Source organism: Hyaena hyaena, unplaced genomic scaffold (genome assembly GCF_003009895.1).
Source record: "Hyaena hyaena isolate Hyena2069 unplaced genomic scaffold, ASM300989v1 scaffold_699, whole genome shotgun sequence".
Taxonomy (NCBI): Eukaryota; Metazoa; Chordata; class Mammalia; order Carnivora; family Hyaenidae; genus Hyaena; species Hyaena hyaena.
In genome coordinates, this window is record NW_024081332.1 from 242,054 (window position 1) to 258,687 (window position 16,634).

Here is a 16,634-nt window from a genome sequence, read left to right on the forward strand (position 1 = left end):
AAATGGAAGCTTCCCTTACACTGCCCCTACTTCCCTTTCCTGTGTGACCTGGGTCCCGTCCCTGTGCAAGCCACCTGTGCTCCCAGGGCCTCGGCCTCCTAGTAAGTGTGCGAGCAAGTTGGACCTGACTAGCCCTAGGGTCCTATGATGTAGGCAGGATGGCCCCCCGGGTTGGGCCAGAACCACCCTTCTTTTTATTTTTATTTTTTAAAGTAGGCTCTATGCTCAACATGGGGCTCAAACTCACAACCCTAAGCTCATGAGTCGCATGCTCTACTGAGTAAGCCAACCAGGCGCCCCGAACCACCTTTCATTTTACTGCTGACCCTCACTCAGAGCACCCAGTGCCCAGACTGCGTGTCAGTAAACATCTGGTGAACAAGAAGATGACGGAAGGTAGACTCCAGAGGTATTTGGCCTCCAGGACACAGCAAAGAATGTTTCCTAGACCCCAGACACTCCCTCATTAGTTCATTAGGGAGCTTAAAAAAAAAAAAAAAAAAGAAAGAAAATCAAATGGATGCATTCAAGGCTAGGAGAAAAGACAAGTCTGGGGGAGGAGGAAAAAGTCAGGGCAGAGGCAGTGACCCCACCCAGGAAATGTGACTAACCCACAGAGGCCCCGGGCCGGCAGACACACACGTCAGCCCGAGGCTGGTGAGTGTGGTAGTCTTCCTGGGGCTCGCCCTCCTTGCAGATCCCGGACTCAGAGGCGGGCCGGCCCCTCAGCCCTGTCCCCCTCGTGGGAGGGGACAAGGGTCTGCAGGGTTGGGGCAGAAGGGCGGGGCGCGGGGAGCAGGTGGGCGGGGCAGCCCGGGAGGGGACCTCGGGAAGTGAGAAGCTGGGTGGGGCGGCCCGGGAGGCAGAAGAGCCAGAAAAGCTGAAGAGGGAGGAAGGAGAGCTGCGGAAAGGTGAAAGTGGCCAGGTGGCTGAGGGAGAGTCGGCCCCTGGGACTTGCTGGCTGGGACTCTCTTAGGGGGTGAGGGCTGGCCGCCAGGGTCTGGAAACAGACTCGCATTTCTGGAAGCCGCTTTATCCCGGACTCCTGTCCCTCCTGGCAGCTTTGTGCCAGGCCCTGGGTACATTTATTGTCTGTCTGGAGCCCCACGGTTGCCCCGGAGGAAGGTGGGTTGGGCTCGGGATACAGACAAACAACTCCTGGGTCAGGCGTGTCCCGGGCTGGTGGGAGAGGTAGTGCCCCACCTTCTGCCAGATTTGAGGATGCCTGTCCCTAAAACGCGACTGGCCTGACGGTAGACAGGTGGGCTGCAGTGCTTGGGGGAGGGGGAGAGCAGGCCTAGCTTTGGAATTCAAACTGCAGCACAGCCATTGTTTTGCAAATTCAGCAAGGCTTCTGCTGGGGTCTAGTGGTCGGCCTGGGGCAAGGGAGAGGGGAGAAGGAGGGAGGGGAGGGTGGAGGAGGGATCTCACTTGGTGTCAGGGGAAAGAGCACTGGCCAAGGAGTCCCCAGGCCAGGCCTCTGGACCCAGCTCCCTTCCCAAATGTCCGTACCCCAGGCTGGGAAGCCCTGCAGCCATTTCCTGTGTTGACACTAACCCCCCCCCCACCCTTTCTTGGGGAGAGGGGTAGGGGCTGTTTCATTTCACAACTAGGGGCCAACGGACTGTGAGGTGAAGGGACTTGTAGGGATCAACAGAGTCAGCGTCTGAGGAGGGCAGAGAGAGCCCCAGAGGATGACTGTCGCTCTGACAGTTGTCAAGCATTGCCTTAAAAGTATGCATGATGGCGGCACCTCCCCCCTGCCCCCAGGTCCCCCAGGGTGTCCTCAAAGGCAGGTCCCTTCCTGAGTCTGGGCTGTGGATGCTCCGTGTGCATCCTGCCGAACCCCAGGCCCCTGGCCTGTCTCACCGGATTCCCCAGCCTCAGCTTCTGCCTCCGGGGCCGCTGCAGCCTGTCGCAACCTGTGAAGTCCCCACCCTTTCTCTTGGGCTCCAGCTGCTCTAGTGAGTCCCACAGGTCCTGTGCCTCTGACGCGCCCTCTGAGCACCTGCAGGGCGCAGGGTGCTGGGCACAGGGTGGGGCTTGCAGCGGCTGGAAAGCTTTCCCTGCTTCCCTTCCAGGAGCTTTGGCCAGTCTATTAAATTGATAGAAGACAGATTGCCAGGAGAAAACCAAAAGCTTAATAATTGTGTATACCTCTGGAATACTTGGGAGAGATCCAGGAAAACTTCCCCAAATGAAGCCGTCACCTTAAATACCATCTTCTGCTCAAGACAAAAGATGTTGGGGGTCAGATATGGGAGGTTCCTGGGAAAGGCGTGGTAAACAAGGGCAAGATTGTTATGCAGATTTAAGTGGCCGATTTCTCCTTTGGTCAGAGGAGAAGCTGGGTGGGGCGGGCAGGGAGGCACTGGAGCCTGAAAAGCAGAACTAAGCAAGGAGAGCTGCAGAAGGGTGAAAGTGGCTAGGAGGCTGAGGCAAGAGTGTGTTCCTGGGACTTGTTGGCTGGGACCCTCCTAGGCGGGTGAGGGCTGGCCGCCAGGGTCTCCCTCCCTCATCTAGTGTGGAGATACCCTCACCCATGGAGATTTCCTTATAAATGTAGACATCTCTTACATAGGGCAACTTCTCTTGGTTTTCAGAATTTCACCTGTGTCTGCTGCTTCTTAAAAATAGTTTAAAAAAGGAAAGAAAAATAGCCAGTTTAAAATATAATCATCAGGCCAAAGAGGCCTATTTTGGGGTGGTAGTTTTACTCCCCTTCAGGTTCCAGCTAGAGAGGCAAAATATAGTCTCTGCGCAAATTTATAGTCTAGTAGGGGAGGCTGGCAGGTCCATAACTCAGTGCACTGCGGGGAGTGGGAGGAAGCAAAGATTTTAACCTATGAGGTATATATAGAGGAAGCTGCCTTGTGAAGTGGTGAGTTCCCCATCACCAGAAGTGTTCAAGAGGAGGATGGTGAGGGATGCCATCGAAGGGATTCCTGCACTGTGTGTATGGTCATGTGTTGGGAGGCAGATGTAGAGCATTTAGGTTCCTTCTAATGCCGACATCTGTGATTCTGTGACATTCCCCACCTAGGGGAAGTATGTGGCCCCACCAGGGTGTGATGGCTCCCTTACTTCTCTGCCCCCTCCAGTCAGACCATGAGACGTGGGTTGTTCTTCCTCATTTCTATGCTCCTACCATCCTCACACCCTCATTCTGGCCAGTGCCAAGTTCCCAGGGTAGACTGCGCGGGGAATTGAATAGACCGTGTCGTGGGTAGCTTGAGGAGTGCAGGGGGTCAGGCAAGTCCGCTGCTGCGGCTGGGGCGGGAAGCTGTAAGACAGCCTGCAAGCAGAGACTGGGGTACACGCTCCTGAGTGAGGGGGCTGGGAGAAGGCTGAGGCTACCGAATGTCCTGGAAGGCTCCTTGGACAGCGGGGGTTTGGTATGGGCCTGGAGGGCGGTGTGGCATGGACGGATGTGAGGGTGGGTGTGCTTACTGGGAAAGCTCCAGGAGCTGTGGGCTTGGGCCAAGCGGCTGGCAGGGAGAGCAGTGAGAAGTCCTCGTGTCCGGGGGCTCCTTACCTGGGAGAGCCTGGAGGGGCAGGGATCTGATGGGACAGGCGCAGTTTCAGTCCCAACTGAGTCACCTGGGACTTCTCAAACCCAGTGTCCAGGCTGCATCCCAGAGAGTCCGATTTTAACTGGTTTGGTGTGGCCAGACATTTGGGATTTTTTTGAGCTTGATGATTCTAACATATGGGCGAGTGTGAGATGTCTTTCTGGACAGTTAACTGGCAGCACAGAATCACCTGGAACATATGTTCAAAATGGAGATGCACAGGCCCCGCTCCACACCTGTGGAATCAAAATCTCCAGGCCCAGAACGGACACATGTGTAGTTTTTATAGGATGCCAAGGTAATCTGAACAGGCTGCCAGGGTGATGAAGTAGCAGGTGGCCAGGCCCCTTTCATCAAAACCTTGCAGTGGCTCTGAGAGGCCGGTAGTCCCACGGCGGGACTACGTGCTTTTGAGCTGTGGCCCGAGCTCTCGAATTGGTAACACAGAAGGAAAAATAGTAAAGCTAACAGTTGACCCGCTTGTTCACACCATCCCTGTTCCCAAGCTCTCTCCGCTGGCTTGGGCGTGGGGCAGCCGCCTCACCTCTTCCGACCTGAGTCACAGGCTGAGCCACCCGCAACAGGGGATGTGGGCACAGCATGTGACCTTCTGTGGAAAGGAAAAACATGAAAGCTTCCCTCCCCCTCACTTCCCCCTCACTGCCTCCTGCTTTGGGAAGTGCGGTTCTGAAAACTGCCTCCAGCAATGTTGTTAGTTAGGGGTGGAAAAGAAGTCATGATTCACAGGGCATTTTACCTCCCTTATCGCTGCTGCTCGCGTTTCTGCTGTTTTCCACTCAGACCTAACACCCTCTGCTCTCCTGCCCATCCCCTAAAGAGGGTTCTTGGCCCTTCCTGCTCCCTCAGGCCCTAAGAATCTCCCCAAGGTGCCAGTCTCCCCAGGTGCCCCCTCGTCTTGAAATCCCGCCCCCAGGCCCTTACCCTGTGTCACAGAGGCTCACCTTACAAAAGTGCTGTTCACGTGCACAGCGTGAATGGTGTTGCTGTGGTTGGTAGTGTGGGCTGTGCATTTTAAGCCAAAAAAAAAAAAAAAGAAAAAAAAGAAACTCTCTAGTAATGGGAATATAGGAAAGAGACAGTGAGTGCAGCTGTAGTTACTGCATTTGCTGAATTAAATATATATATATATATATATTTTTTTTTTTTTTTTAATGTTTGCCTTTACCATTTTTCCCCTGGGTAAGTTGTCCAAAAAAGTTGCTCGTTGAACCTATAGAATAAACATGATGTTTGAGGGGTTGGGGAAGAAAAATTTCCTCTGCCCCTCAAGGTCCTTCTAGCTGGACTTAGAATCATATTGACATGAGACAGATTAACAGGAGAAAATCACATTTAATGGTATACATATGGGGAATCCACAAAGACCTGGAAATTCTAGACACAAGGGAGCAACAAGCCTCATAGAAGCTAAGGAGAGGGGTGGGGTTGGAGGATACAAAAGGGGAGAAAGACCATTAGCAGAAAGGTGAAAGGAGATGCTTGGAAAAAACAAAGGTTAGCCTATTATGTAGGTAAGTTTCTTAGGTAAAGAAAAATGTGTTAAGAGCCCTTTTCCTGGGATAAGCAGGCAGATTAGGCAGAGATAAACTGTTTTCCCTGAATTGGTTGGGTTTTGATTGCGTTTAACTCAAAATAATGTTCATACTAAAGTGGCCCATCTTGGCGTGGCCCGCACTTGGCCCCTACAGAGGCGTCTGAGGGAAGCTGGGCTCAGAGAAGTGAAAGTTGATACTTGGGAATGTGTGGGATTCCCCAGGAAGAGTTGAGAATTAGGGAAGGAACTGAGCAAAATGTGAGCACTGGGGATTTTGTGTTTCTGTGTTTGTTTTTGGTAGGTGCCTTTTATCAGGTTGAGGAAGTTCCCTTTTATTCCTATTTTGATGAATGTTTTTTTGGTTTTATTTATTTATTTATTGTTTTTTTTAGTCAGGAATGGATGTAGAATTTGGGCAAATGCTTTTTCTTTTTCTTTTTTTTTCTTTTTTAATTTTTAAATGTTTTATTTATTTCTGAGAGAGAGAGACAGCAGGAGCAGGGGAGGGTCAGAGAGAGAGGGACACAGAATCCGAAGCAGGCTCCAGGCTCTGAGCTAGCTGTCAGCACGGAGCCCGTTGCGGGGCTCGAACCCATGAACCGTGAGATCATGACCTGAGCCAAAGTCGGACGCTCAACTGACTGAGCCACCCAGGCGCGCTGGCAAATGCTTTTTCTGAATCTATTGTGATGGTTAGATACGTGCACACACATATATTGCCAATGCAACATACACATATATCCATATAGATGTATATACATATTCATACATCTATATGTATATATTGTCAGTGTAAACTGAACAAACCTTTTAGAATCTCTAAAAGAAAGAAAGAGTTTTATTTGAGCCCAAGTTAGGACAGCTGGACAGCTACCCGAGAGACATTCTTCACAAGGAAGTGCTCTAGAGAATGAATAGCCTTTACAGGATTATATACTTTTCTATATCTTGCAAAAGCTTGAGAGATTATAGATTAGCATATAGGCAGGAACCGTGAGGTTTTTTTAGATAATTTTTTTTAAGTTTGTTTATTTATTTTGGGAGAGAGAGACAGTGTGAGTGGGGGAGGGACAGAGTGAGAGGGAGACAGAGAATCCTGAGTCTGACCCACTCAGCCACCCAGGCGACCCCAGATTTCTTTCTAAGTCAGCATGACTGTATGTAAACTTTATTTAAACCAAAAACCTGTAAGTGAAATAAGGCAGTCAGAGAAAGACACATATCATGATTTCACTCATATGTGGTATTTAAGAAACAAACTAGATGAACAAAGGGAAAGTGGGGGGGGGGTTGAGAGAGAGAGAGAGAAGCAAACCATGAGACTCTTTTTTTTTTTTAATTTTAACATTTTATTTATTATTGAGAGACAGGGAGAGACAGAGCATGAGCAGGGGAGGGGCAGAGAGAGGACGAGACACAGAATTGGAAGCAGGCTCCAGGCTCTGAGCCGTCAGCACAAAGCTGGACGCGGGGCTTAAACCCATGAACCGTGAGATCATGACCTGAGCCTAACTCGGGTGCTTAACCCACCGAACCAGCCAGGCGCCCCGAAAACCATGAGACTCTTAACTATAGAGAACAAACTGAGGGTTGCTGCAGAGGAGGTGGAGCAGAAGGATGGTATAAATGAGCCATGGGTATTAAGGAGGTACTTGTTGTGATGAGCGTTGGGTGTTCTATGTAAGTGATGAATCACTAAACTCTACTCCTGAAATCAATTTTACCATACGTTAATTAACTAGCATTTAAATAAAAACTTGCAGGGGTGCCTCAGAGCCTGGAGCCTGCTTTGGATTCTGTATCTCCTTCTCTCTTTAACCCACCCCTGCTCATGCTCTCTCTCTGTCTCTCAGAAATAAAAATAAAAAACATTAAAAAAAAAAACCTTGCTATTAAAAAACAAACAAAACAAAACCCAAAATCCTGATTCATGGCCCACCCATACACTGTACACCTGCCTTATAAATGAGTAGCCTAAAGGAAACCGTCTTTGGTTACCTTGGTGGCTCAGTGGGTTAAATGTCCAGCTTTAGCTTCAGGTCATGATCTTGTGGTCTGTGGGTTTGAGTCTCGTGTCAGGCTCTGTGCTGACTGCTCAGAGCCTGGAGCCTGCTTCAGATTCTGTCTCCCTGTCTTGTATGCCCCTCCCACCCCTCAAAAATAAGCACTAAAATTTTTTAAAAAATATAGGAAGCCATCTTGTCCTTAAGATATCAATCAATTCTCCTACTCCCTGCATTCCTTGACATTAAAACTCATGGTTCCGGGGTGCCTGGGTGGCTCAGTCAGTTAAGCATCTGATTCTTGTTTTTGGCTCAGGTCATGATCTCACGTTTTCATGGGTTTGAGCCCTGTGGCTGGCTCTGTGCTGAGTGTAAAGACTGGGATTCTCTCTCTCTCTCTGACCCTCCCCTGCTTGAGAACACTCTTTCTTTCTCTCTCTCAAAATAAATAAATAGACATTAAAAAAGAGAAAGAAATCTAAAGTGACTTCTTTGTATATCAGGTTTTTAGAGCTTTTTTCATATATATATAATTAATAAGGTAAATATTGATTTTCAGATTTTTAAAAATTGTATTTAATTTTATTATTTTTATCTTTAAACTTTTAAACAAATCTTTTTATAAGTTTATGTATTTATTTTGAGAGAGAGAGAACGTGTAGGGAAAGGGCAGAGAGGAGGAAGGGAGAGAATCCGACGGGATTCTGGGACTCATGAACTGCCAGATCATGACCCCAGCCAAAGTTGTATGCTTAACTGATTGAGCCATTCAGGCACCCTTGATTTTCAGATGTTAAATCAACTTTGCATTCTGGGGATAAAACCCATTTAGTCATGGTGTTTTATACTTTTTATATATTATTGAATTCCATACGCTGAAAATTTTTTTTGTAATTTTTTTTAATGTTTACTTTTGAGAGAGAGAGAGAGAGCAGGGGAGGGGCAGAGAGAGAGAGTGAGACACAGAATCTGAAGGAGGCTTGAAGCTCTGAGCTCTTAGCACATATCCTGACTCGGGGCTTGAACTCACAAACTGTGAGATCATGACCTGAGCCAAAGTTCGCCACTTAACCAACTGAGCCACCCAGGTGCTCCCATATGCTAAAATTTTGTTAATATTTTTATGTCTATGTTCATGAAAGATGTGGGTCTAGTTTTTTCTTTTGTAATATATTTATCTATCTGATTTGTTATATCAGGGTAATGCTGGTGGCATAGGATGAATTGGGAAGTATTCTCTCCTATTTTTTGTAAAAGTTTGTGTAGAATTAGTATTATGTCTTCCTTAAATTTTTGGTAGAATGTACCAAGACTGGAACTGGGGACTGTGGGGACAGGTGGCTTAAGTACAAATGCAACTTCTGTAATATATATTAGAGTTATTTAGGTCATCTATTTTTTCATGAGTGAACTTTCATAATTTATATCCTTCAAGGAATTTTCCCATTTCATGTATGTTGTTGAATATATTGGCACAGGTTTTTGTAATATTCTGTTTATCCTTTTAATATTTGTAGAATCTGCAGTGAGTCATCTCTCTTATTTACAAATTGTAAATTTGTGTTTTTTTCCTAATTAGTTTGTCTAAAGGGTGATCAGTTTTATTGATTTTTTTTCCTAAAAACCAGATTCATTGACATTCTATTTTTTTATTTCTATTAATTTCTGCTCTTACTTTTATTATTTACTGTCTTCTGATTATTTGGGGCTTAATTTGCTTTTCCTTCTTTGGTGTTTCTATGGTGGAAACTTAAGTTTTTGATTTTAGACTTTTCTAATATAAGCAGTTACTGCTTAGAGAGCTGTACATCGCCTCATGCAATGCCCAGAGTTAGAGGCTGGAAGCAGAAGAGAGGTGACGGCAAGGGGAAGACACTGGCCAGCTGGCCCAGGAGTCAGAGACCTAGTTTTTTGTTTTTGTTTTTTAAAGAGAGAGAGAAAGGGAGTGTGAATGCGTGAACAGGGGAGAAGGGCAGAGGGAGAGAGAGAGATTGAGAGAGATTGAGAGAGAGAGAGAGAGAGAATCTTAAGCAGACTCCATGTTCTGTACAGAGACAACTCAGGGCTCAGTCCCATGACCTTGGGATCCTGACCTGAGCTGAAATCAAGGGTGGGATGCTCAACCGACTGGGCAACCCGGTGCCCCAGAGACCTAGTTTTCACTAGCCATTCATAAGCTTTGTGACTTTGGACTTCAGACTTTCTAAGCCTCAGTTTCTCTGCCTGCATAATGGAGCCAGGGTAATCTCCTCTTGGGCTATTGGAGATGAAGTACTTAATGTATACGACTGTATGTGACACCTGGAAGGTCTCCTCAGACCAATGTGAAGGGTGGTGTCATAACATTTGTGATCATAACGGCTTCTTCTGTCTTTTCAGAACTGGAAACAGCATGTATACGCACCTCCCCCAGAGGTAGGCTGAACCCCCTCCCCTCGCACCCCTGCTCCGCCCCCAAGGGCTCCTCAAGGCTCCCCTCACCCCCACACTGCAGCCCCGGGGCCTGCCCAGCTCTCTCTGCTTGGGTCTACTCCTCACGGGCCCGGCCAGCACCGCCAACCCTCTTCCCTCCTGCAGCGGCTCTCCGTTCCCAGCGTCGGTGCAGGATCCCGGCCTGCATGTCTGGCGGGTGGAAAAGCTGAAGCCAGTGCCGGTGGCGCGTGAGAACCAGGGCGTCTTCTTCTCGGGGGACTCCTACCTAGTGCTGCACAACGGCCCGGAGGAGCTGTCCCACCTGCACCTGTGGATAGGTCGGGGAGCTGGGGGACGAGTTGGGGGTGTGGCCTGGGCCGGAGTCGGAGCCGGCAGGGGTCTCACGGGCCTGGCCCTGCCACCTCCCCTCCTCCCCCCCCCCCCCCAGGCCAGCAGTCCTCCCGGGATGAGCAGGGGGCCTGTGCCGTGCTGGCGGTGCATCTCAACACCCTGCTCGGGGAGCGGCCCGTGCAGCACCGAGAGGTGCAGGGCAATGAGTCCGACCTCTTCATGAGCTACTTCCCGCGGGGCCTCCAGTACCAGGTAGGCGCCCGCCTCCCAGCACCCTTACCCTGTGGCTCCCCTAAGAGCCCCTCCTCCTTCCGGTCAGCTCTCACCCTGCAGAAAAGGGCCAGGCGCCCGCCGGGAGTGTGGGGAGTGTGGGCCGCGGGCTGCGGGCCTTCTGTCGTGCTCTCGCGCTCTCAGCGGGGCTCTCAGGTCATCCCGTCTGGGCTGCAGGAAGGCGGAGTGGAGTCAGCGTTTCACAAGACCTCTCCCGGGACCGGTCCAGCTGCCATCAAGAAGCTCTACCAGGTGAAGGGGAAGAAGAACATCCGTGCCACCGAGCGGCCGCTGAGCTGGGACAGCTTCAACACCGGGGACTGCTTCATCCTGGACCTGGGCCAGGTTCGCAGGCAGGACGGGGCTGAGGCTGTACCTCCACCCGCTCGCTAGGCAGGCGCCAGGGACTGGGAGGCCGGGGAGAGGAGGGAGAAGTCACTCCAGCCATTAGCAAACAGCTTATGTTCAAAAGGACAGAAACCTCCCTCTGCCATCCAGCCAGTGTCTAACACTGGAGCCTACTCTCTTCTTCTCGAGGAGTCTTCGTAGCCCTGTTAGCTGCCAGGCAGACCAGTTGTTAATTTTGTTCACTCCGTGAGTCTGATGCCTACCCTCAGCCCCCTTGGGGACCACGAATTGCCTGCCCCGGGGAGGCAGCCAAGACAGGCCCGTCACTTGCTGTAATGCATGGGAGGATGTGATGAGGGCTCTGAGAGAAGCAGGGGCATGTGCTGAGGGAGCTTGGGGCAGGGCGAGGTCCCTCTAGCCTGGGCCGAAGCCCTTGTCCCAGGAAGGTGCCGTTTGACCAGACCTTTATGGAGGCAGAAATGCCTTTCGAGGTGAAAGGACAGGTGAACCGAAGCTGAGGCACTGAGGTGGGGGAAGGTGCAGATATGCATGCCGGCAGCAAGGAAGCAGCTAGCCTAACTGGGAGCCTGAGTGGGGACAGGAGCCGTGGGAGCAAAAATTGTTAAGTTGCCTGAGACCTAGGTCAGGAGACTGTCGGAGGAGTCCAGACCACATCCCGTGCTGAAGGTTTGAGGCGGGAAGCCAACCCTGAAGCAGTTTGGAAGGAGGGTTGGCAGCAGTGAGTTAGAAGGAGGGGACCAGCTGCTCGGTACGGTGCAGGTAGCAATGTGAGATGCTGGGCTCAAGGATGGCATTCACCCTTTCACCCTTTCATTCATTCATTCATTCAATACTTATTTGTGCCTAAATATATGCCAGTCTCTGTTTCAGTACTGGGCATGCAGCAGTGAACAAAGCAAAGCAAGACAAAATAAACCACCCCAGGCCTAATGAAGCTTACTTTCTAGCCAGCGGAGCTAGATTACCAACAAGATAAAGACCTTTAAGTACATGTGGATAAGCAATGTGGAGAAACATAAATCAGGAGGGAGATGGCAGCTGGGCAGAGAAATACTCTTGCAAAGAGTGTTGTGTATTTGATGATCTTGACTCAGGGGGCAGTTCATTCCCGCCCCCCCCCCCCCATCCAGTCAAGAGGATGGATGCAGGCAGCTGAGCCTCTCTACTTCCTTCCAGAACATCTTCGCCTGGTGTGGTGGAAAGTCCAACATCCTGGAGCGCAACAAGGCACGGGACCTGGCCCTGGCCATCAGGGACAGTGAGCGACAGGGCAAGGCCCAGGTGGAGATTGTCACTGATGGGGAAGAGCCCGCTGAGATGATCCAGGTTGGGGGACATTAGGGTGGGCAGCTGGGAGAAGCTAGGGTGAGGCGGGTGGTCAGTAGAGGATGGCAGGGGTGGGTGTGGGTGGTCTGGGGTACAGTTTAGGGCTGTGGCTAGCTCACTGGTGCCCTCGTGTGACTCAGATAAAATATCCCTCTGGGTGGATGGCCCAGCGGCCTGGCAGGTGGGCTGGGGTGGACTCAGCCTGTACTCACCTCTGCCGGGTGCCCTTGTGCAGGACACAGTTTGTCCCCTGCCAGAGGTGGTGGCCTTGGGCATGGTGGGTTGGGAAGGTCTGGGGCAGGTGCCCAGAAATCCCTGGAAACCTGGCCTGCCCTGGCCCCTGTAGGTCCTGGGTCCCAAGCCTGCTCTGAAGGAGGGGAATCCTGAGGAAGACCTCACGGCTGACCGGACAAACGCCCAGGCCGCAGCTCTATATAAGGTGGGCGCTGTGGGCCTGCGCTGTGCCCAGGCAGGCCTTGCTGAAGGGAGAGGAGAAAACCCTGGGAAGGTTGAGCTGGGTGGCACAGCGGTTTATTTGGGGCTTAGCGCGAGGGGAGGATGGGCAATGGACAGATGTCCGGCCCTCTTGAGGAGCCACTTCACTTGTGGCCCGTTGTTGGAGAAGGAGGTGTGAAGCCAATGCCGAGCTTTACTTTTTCGGATTCTTTGCGTTCATTTGTAATTTGGAATCCACCTAATTTGCGGATGGACGCAGGGCCTCCGTGCTGCACTGTGATGTGAGGGCTGGGGTGCCTACCATCTGCCCGTCCATGCCATCTGCCCTGTCTCCTCCGACTGGGGCCGTGGTGTAGGGCTAGAGGTTTGGGCTGTGTGTCGGGGGTGGGGGGTAGGATTTGGCACTGCCCACCCTCCCCCAGGTCTCCGACGCCACTGGACAGATGAACCTGACCAAGGTGGCCGACTCCAGTCCCTTTGCCCTTGAGCTGCTGCTATCTGATGACTGCTTCGTGCTGGACAATGGGCTCTGTGGCAAGATCTACATCTGGAAGGGTACGTGTGCCTTCTCCAGGCTAGCCTGAGGCTGTGCCAGCTGCTCGGAGCTGGGCACGCTTCCCACTGGAGGGCTCAGCCTGCCTGACTGCTTTCAAAAACAGCCCCACAGAGCCGCTGAGGGCTTTCTCTGTGCTATTCTCGGCCCCCCTAAAGTCCAGGCAATGGTTCTGAAACTTAAGCATGCTTTAGAATCACCGGAAGCCCTCTTAAAACAAAAGGCTACCCCTCCCCCACCCCCGAGTTTGGATACCTAACTGGTTCCCAGTCCCTGTTGCTGGTCCAGGAGCACATTTTGAGGACCACAGTCCTAGAACACTCTAGACCTTCAGGGCTGCTGGGACCCCAGTCTTGCCATTCTGCCTGTGGGGTGTGACAGAGAAATTTTAGGTAAATTAAATCCCACTTTGTGCGCTGGGTAATAAACTAGTGGAACTTGTTTTTCCAAGAGATTGTATTGGTTGGAGATAGAAACACTGTTGTGTGTAAACTTGTCTGCTTGGTTTAACTCTGAAAATATTGAAACAAAGCTCGGAGCTTCTGAGTGACCCTGGGAGCCTCCTTACTTCTCCATGCTTGTCTTTTCTTGAGCGTGTCTTACCTCCCCGACCAGATTATAAATTTCCAGAAAGCAGAACTGTATCATCTCTAGTGTTGTGACTAAATAGCATTTGCTCAATAGATATTTGTGGGGGCAACCAAAGCCAAGAGAAACCCCCCGGCTCTGGTCTGGTTAGGAAGATGGGGAAGGATGAGGTGTTCTAAGGATCGCTGCTACTAGCCCGTAATACTCCTGCCTTGGGGAAGGCATGGCAGCTTTCTACGAGCTGGGTGGGGATGAGTGGAGATTGGGGCTGCCACGGGGTACCTTTCCCATGGGACCAATTCCAAGCATGAGAGGTTCCCAGATGCCCATGGAAGGGAATTTAACCCCAAGCAAAGAACCAAACCATTTTGGAAAGAGAAACCAGAGAAGACAAAAACCAACCAAAGAAGAAATTTGGGAGCCAAGAAGAGAAGTATCTTGCCTTCACCTGGAATATAGCTTGCATTAAAGGGGCTGCCCACAGGAGGGAATGGATAACTGGATGGGCTTCCTTTTAATAAGGTCTTAGGGGGCATACCTAATGGCCTGCGTACCCATTAGGCCGATGTTGGCTATCTGGCATTATGGGAGGAAGACTGTAAGAAATCACACCCTTTTGTCCTATTTAGTTTTACACAAAAGGCTTGATACTTGTTGATTCTTGTCATCAGCATGGTTGACAGGCTCCAGAGGCGAGGTGTCCTGGGGCAGGGCTCTAGATTTAGAGTCTCATACCCTGGGGAACACTGGTTCTCTCTGAATATTCGTGGGCCCCTGGTCCGAGCAGAAGGTTTTGATCAGAGGAGGCTGAAAGAGCAGTTTCATGTCACTTGGAACTTCTGTGTGGAGAGAAGTCACAAGGGGTTGACCTCACACCCCCAAAGACCTCCTCAGCATCTTGGAGCCTCTTGGTCCGTTTACTTAAAACATGGCTGGCTATTCTATGGACCTCCCCTGAAATTTCCTTGAGAAAATGGAATGTGGGGGCGCCTGGGTGGCCGTCCCCTTCGGCTCAGGTCATGATCTCACAATTCGTGGGTTCGAGCCCCGCGTCGGGCTTTGTGCTGACTGCCAGCTCAGAGCCTGGAGCCGTTTTCAGATTCTGTATCTCCCTCTCTCTCCGACCCACCCCGCTCACGCTGTCTCTCTCTCTCTCTCTCAGAAATAAATAAAACATTTAAAAAAATTAAAAAAAAAAAAAGAAAATGGAATGTGGACTAGAGAGAGTCCCCACTCTTAAAAAAGAAAAAAAAAAAAACCCTTCCTATTTACCCAGGGCGAAAAGCTAACGAGAAGGAGCGGCAGGCAGCTCTCCGGGTGGCAGAGGACTTCATCTCTCGCATGCGCTATGCCCCCGACACTCAGGTGAGGAGATGCCTTGAGCCCCATCTCCTCCTCCCGCGCCCTTCTGGTGGCCTCTTGCCCCAAGGACTGGACAAGAAAGGCGGGAACTCCTCGAGCACAGTCTGGAGCAGTCTGAGCCTCCACCATCTGGTGGGAAAGCCCCTCTTAATCCTTCAACATTTAACAGCAAGAGGATGTTGGGCAGCACCTCCCTGGCAGCCCAGAGAGCCTGGTGGGCCTTTGGAGGGATTATGTGTCTCCTCTGGGCCACTGTCCCCGGCTTGAGCTGCCCGTTGGGCCAGCACGGTGGCTCCATGAGTCCTTCTGAGGGGAGCTGGGAAGGCTCATCTGTGACTAGCGCGTCTATCAAACTGCACGCAAGCTCTTGAAGCAGTTGGTTTTCTCAGTTCACGTCCCTGTAATCTTTCTCGTCTCTTGGCACTCCTGGCCTGGACAGCCACGTGGACTCAGGCCTGGGGTGCAGCACCGTCCTCTGTGGCTCTGGCCTCGCCTGGTGGAATCTTGTGGGCTACACTTCTCCCCCGTTCTTTCTGCAGGTGGAGATTCTGCCCCAGGGCCGCGAGAGTCCCATCTTCAAGCAATTCTTCAAGGACTGGAAATGAGGGTGGGTGTCTCCCGGCCCCTGGCCTCCTGCCTGCTTTCTCCTGCTCTGGCTGCCCGGTCGGTGCTGAGGTGCCCCTGAGGATGTTCAATAAAGGAGACAAGTGCTTCCCCAGCTCTCTGCTCTCAGCTGATTCTCACTTCCCACCCATCCACCAGGGCTTAGCCACGTGCTGGGGCAGAAGAGGACCCAGTGGCGATCTCCCAGTCCACTGACTTTGCATCGAGGCAGAGGGGCCAGGAGTCCCCAGTGGGCACCCGGCAGGTATTGCTGTGAACCCAGTAGGGAAGCCACACAGCACCGGGCCTCAGGGTTGCTTTCAGCCAGGAGTTCGGTTCAGCCACACATTCCCAACTGGGACGAGATTATGGCAACCGACTCGGGATGTATTTCCTTTCGAGCCAGTATTTCCTCAGCTGCCCTAATAAACCATTGTGAGGTGGCTTCCAGATGACATGCTTGCCGATCAAGAGGACAAGAACAACTTCTCGCTGCTGTGCAGAAGTCTGGCCTGTCACCTCACAGGCACATTGCATCATGTTAGGCCTATGAGCACAGGGCCCCTGTAGGGCTGAGGGAAAGTGCCATGAGGGTGGGGAGTCACGGCTTCTGGTTCTCCCCGTCTCTATTTCATCCTGGGTGAGTTGCTTTACCTCGCGTCTAGGCTTTAGTTCATTCTCTTGTACAATGATGCAATGGCTGGAATATCAAAGAGGCTAGATAGCCAAATAGGAGAACAGTCACCCAAAGTGGTCCTACCCTGGAAGGCAGGATCTGGGTGGGAAAGAGCAAGTATGGGTAAGCCTGGACTCAAGTTCATAAGGCGAGGCAGGGCTGTGGCTATCCTGACCCACCCTCATCCCTGGGATCCAAGTGCTCTATGGCTTCTGAGCTCTCACCTGCTGGATTCTTCCATCCCAAACAAATTCTGATCAAGTTCATCTTGTTGATGTTGTGCAAAGCAGCACAAAGTCACCTCCCCTGCACAGCATCTCCAGCCTTCCCTCAGTGGAGCTGTCAGCTGATACAGACAGCATGTGGCAGTGATGATTTGTAAAGGAGAGAGAGTGAGGGCTGCATCAAATCCGTGGCTCTGACATTGTTGGGGTGGTGAAGCATTTCAGGTCTCCCATGGAAGGCCTACATAGGCCCTTCCCAAGAAAACAGCACAGGTTAAGATCTTTGCATCTATTGTCAGAGTGTTTCAGTCCCC

The 16,634-nt window shown here is 51.2% G+C and overlaps 1 protein-coding gene across 4 annotated transcripts; it reads left to right on the plus strand.

The window, feature by feature from the left end:
- Positions 1 to 638: 638 nt before the first annotated feature.
- Positions 639 to 15,535, plus strand: CAPG (capping actin protein, gelsolin like). Of its 4 annotated transcripts, none has more exons than XM_039217604.1 (10): positions 639 to 657; positions 9,510 to 9,545; positions 9,708 to 9,880; positions 9,991 to 10,145; positions 10,341 to 10,508; positions 11,709 to 11,858; positions 12,205 to 12,297; positions 12,737 to 12,869; positions 14,732 to 14,820; positions 15,357 to 15,535. In XM_039217604.1, the coding sequence occupies exons 2-10, from the start codon at positions 9,523 to 9,525 to the stop codon at positions 15,420 to 15,422; spliced, it is 1,050 nt and encodes a 349-aa protein (XP_039073535.1). In that variant the 5' UTR covers positions 639 to 657; positions 9,510 to 9,522; the 3' UTR covers positions 15,423 to 15,535. The 4 variants fall into 4 exon arrangements, with proteins under 4 accessions (XP_039073535.1, XP_039073532.1, XP_039073533.1 ...); XM_039217601.1 differs by lacking the exon at positions 639 to 657 and adding an exon at positions 834 to 911; XM_039217602.1 differs by lacking the exon at positions 639 to 657 and adding an exon at positions 860 to 1,125.
- Positions 15,536 to 16,634: the final 1,099 nt, after the last annotated feature.

Excerpts from the sequence above, each read along its gene's own strand:
- CAPG (XM_039217604.1), top strand. The coding sequence starts at position 9,523 with ATGTATACGCACCTCCCCCAGAG. Across the intron at positions 9,881-9,990 it reads CCACCTGCACCTGTGGATAG|GCCAGCAGTCCTCCCGGGAT; the intron begins GTCGGGGAGCTG and ends CCCCCCCCCCAG. Across the intron at positions 12,298-12,736 it reads AGGCCGCAGCTCTATATAAG|GTCTCCGACGCCACTGGACA; the intron begins GTGGGCGCTGTG and ends ACCCTCCCCCAG.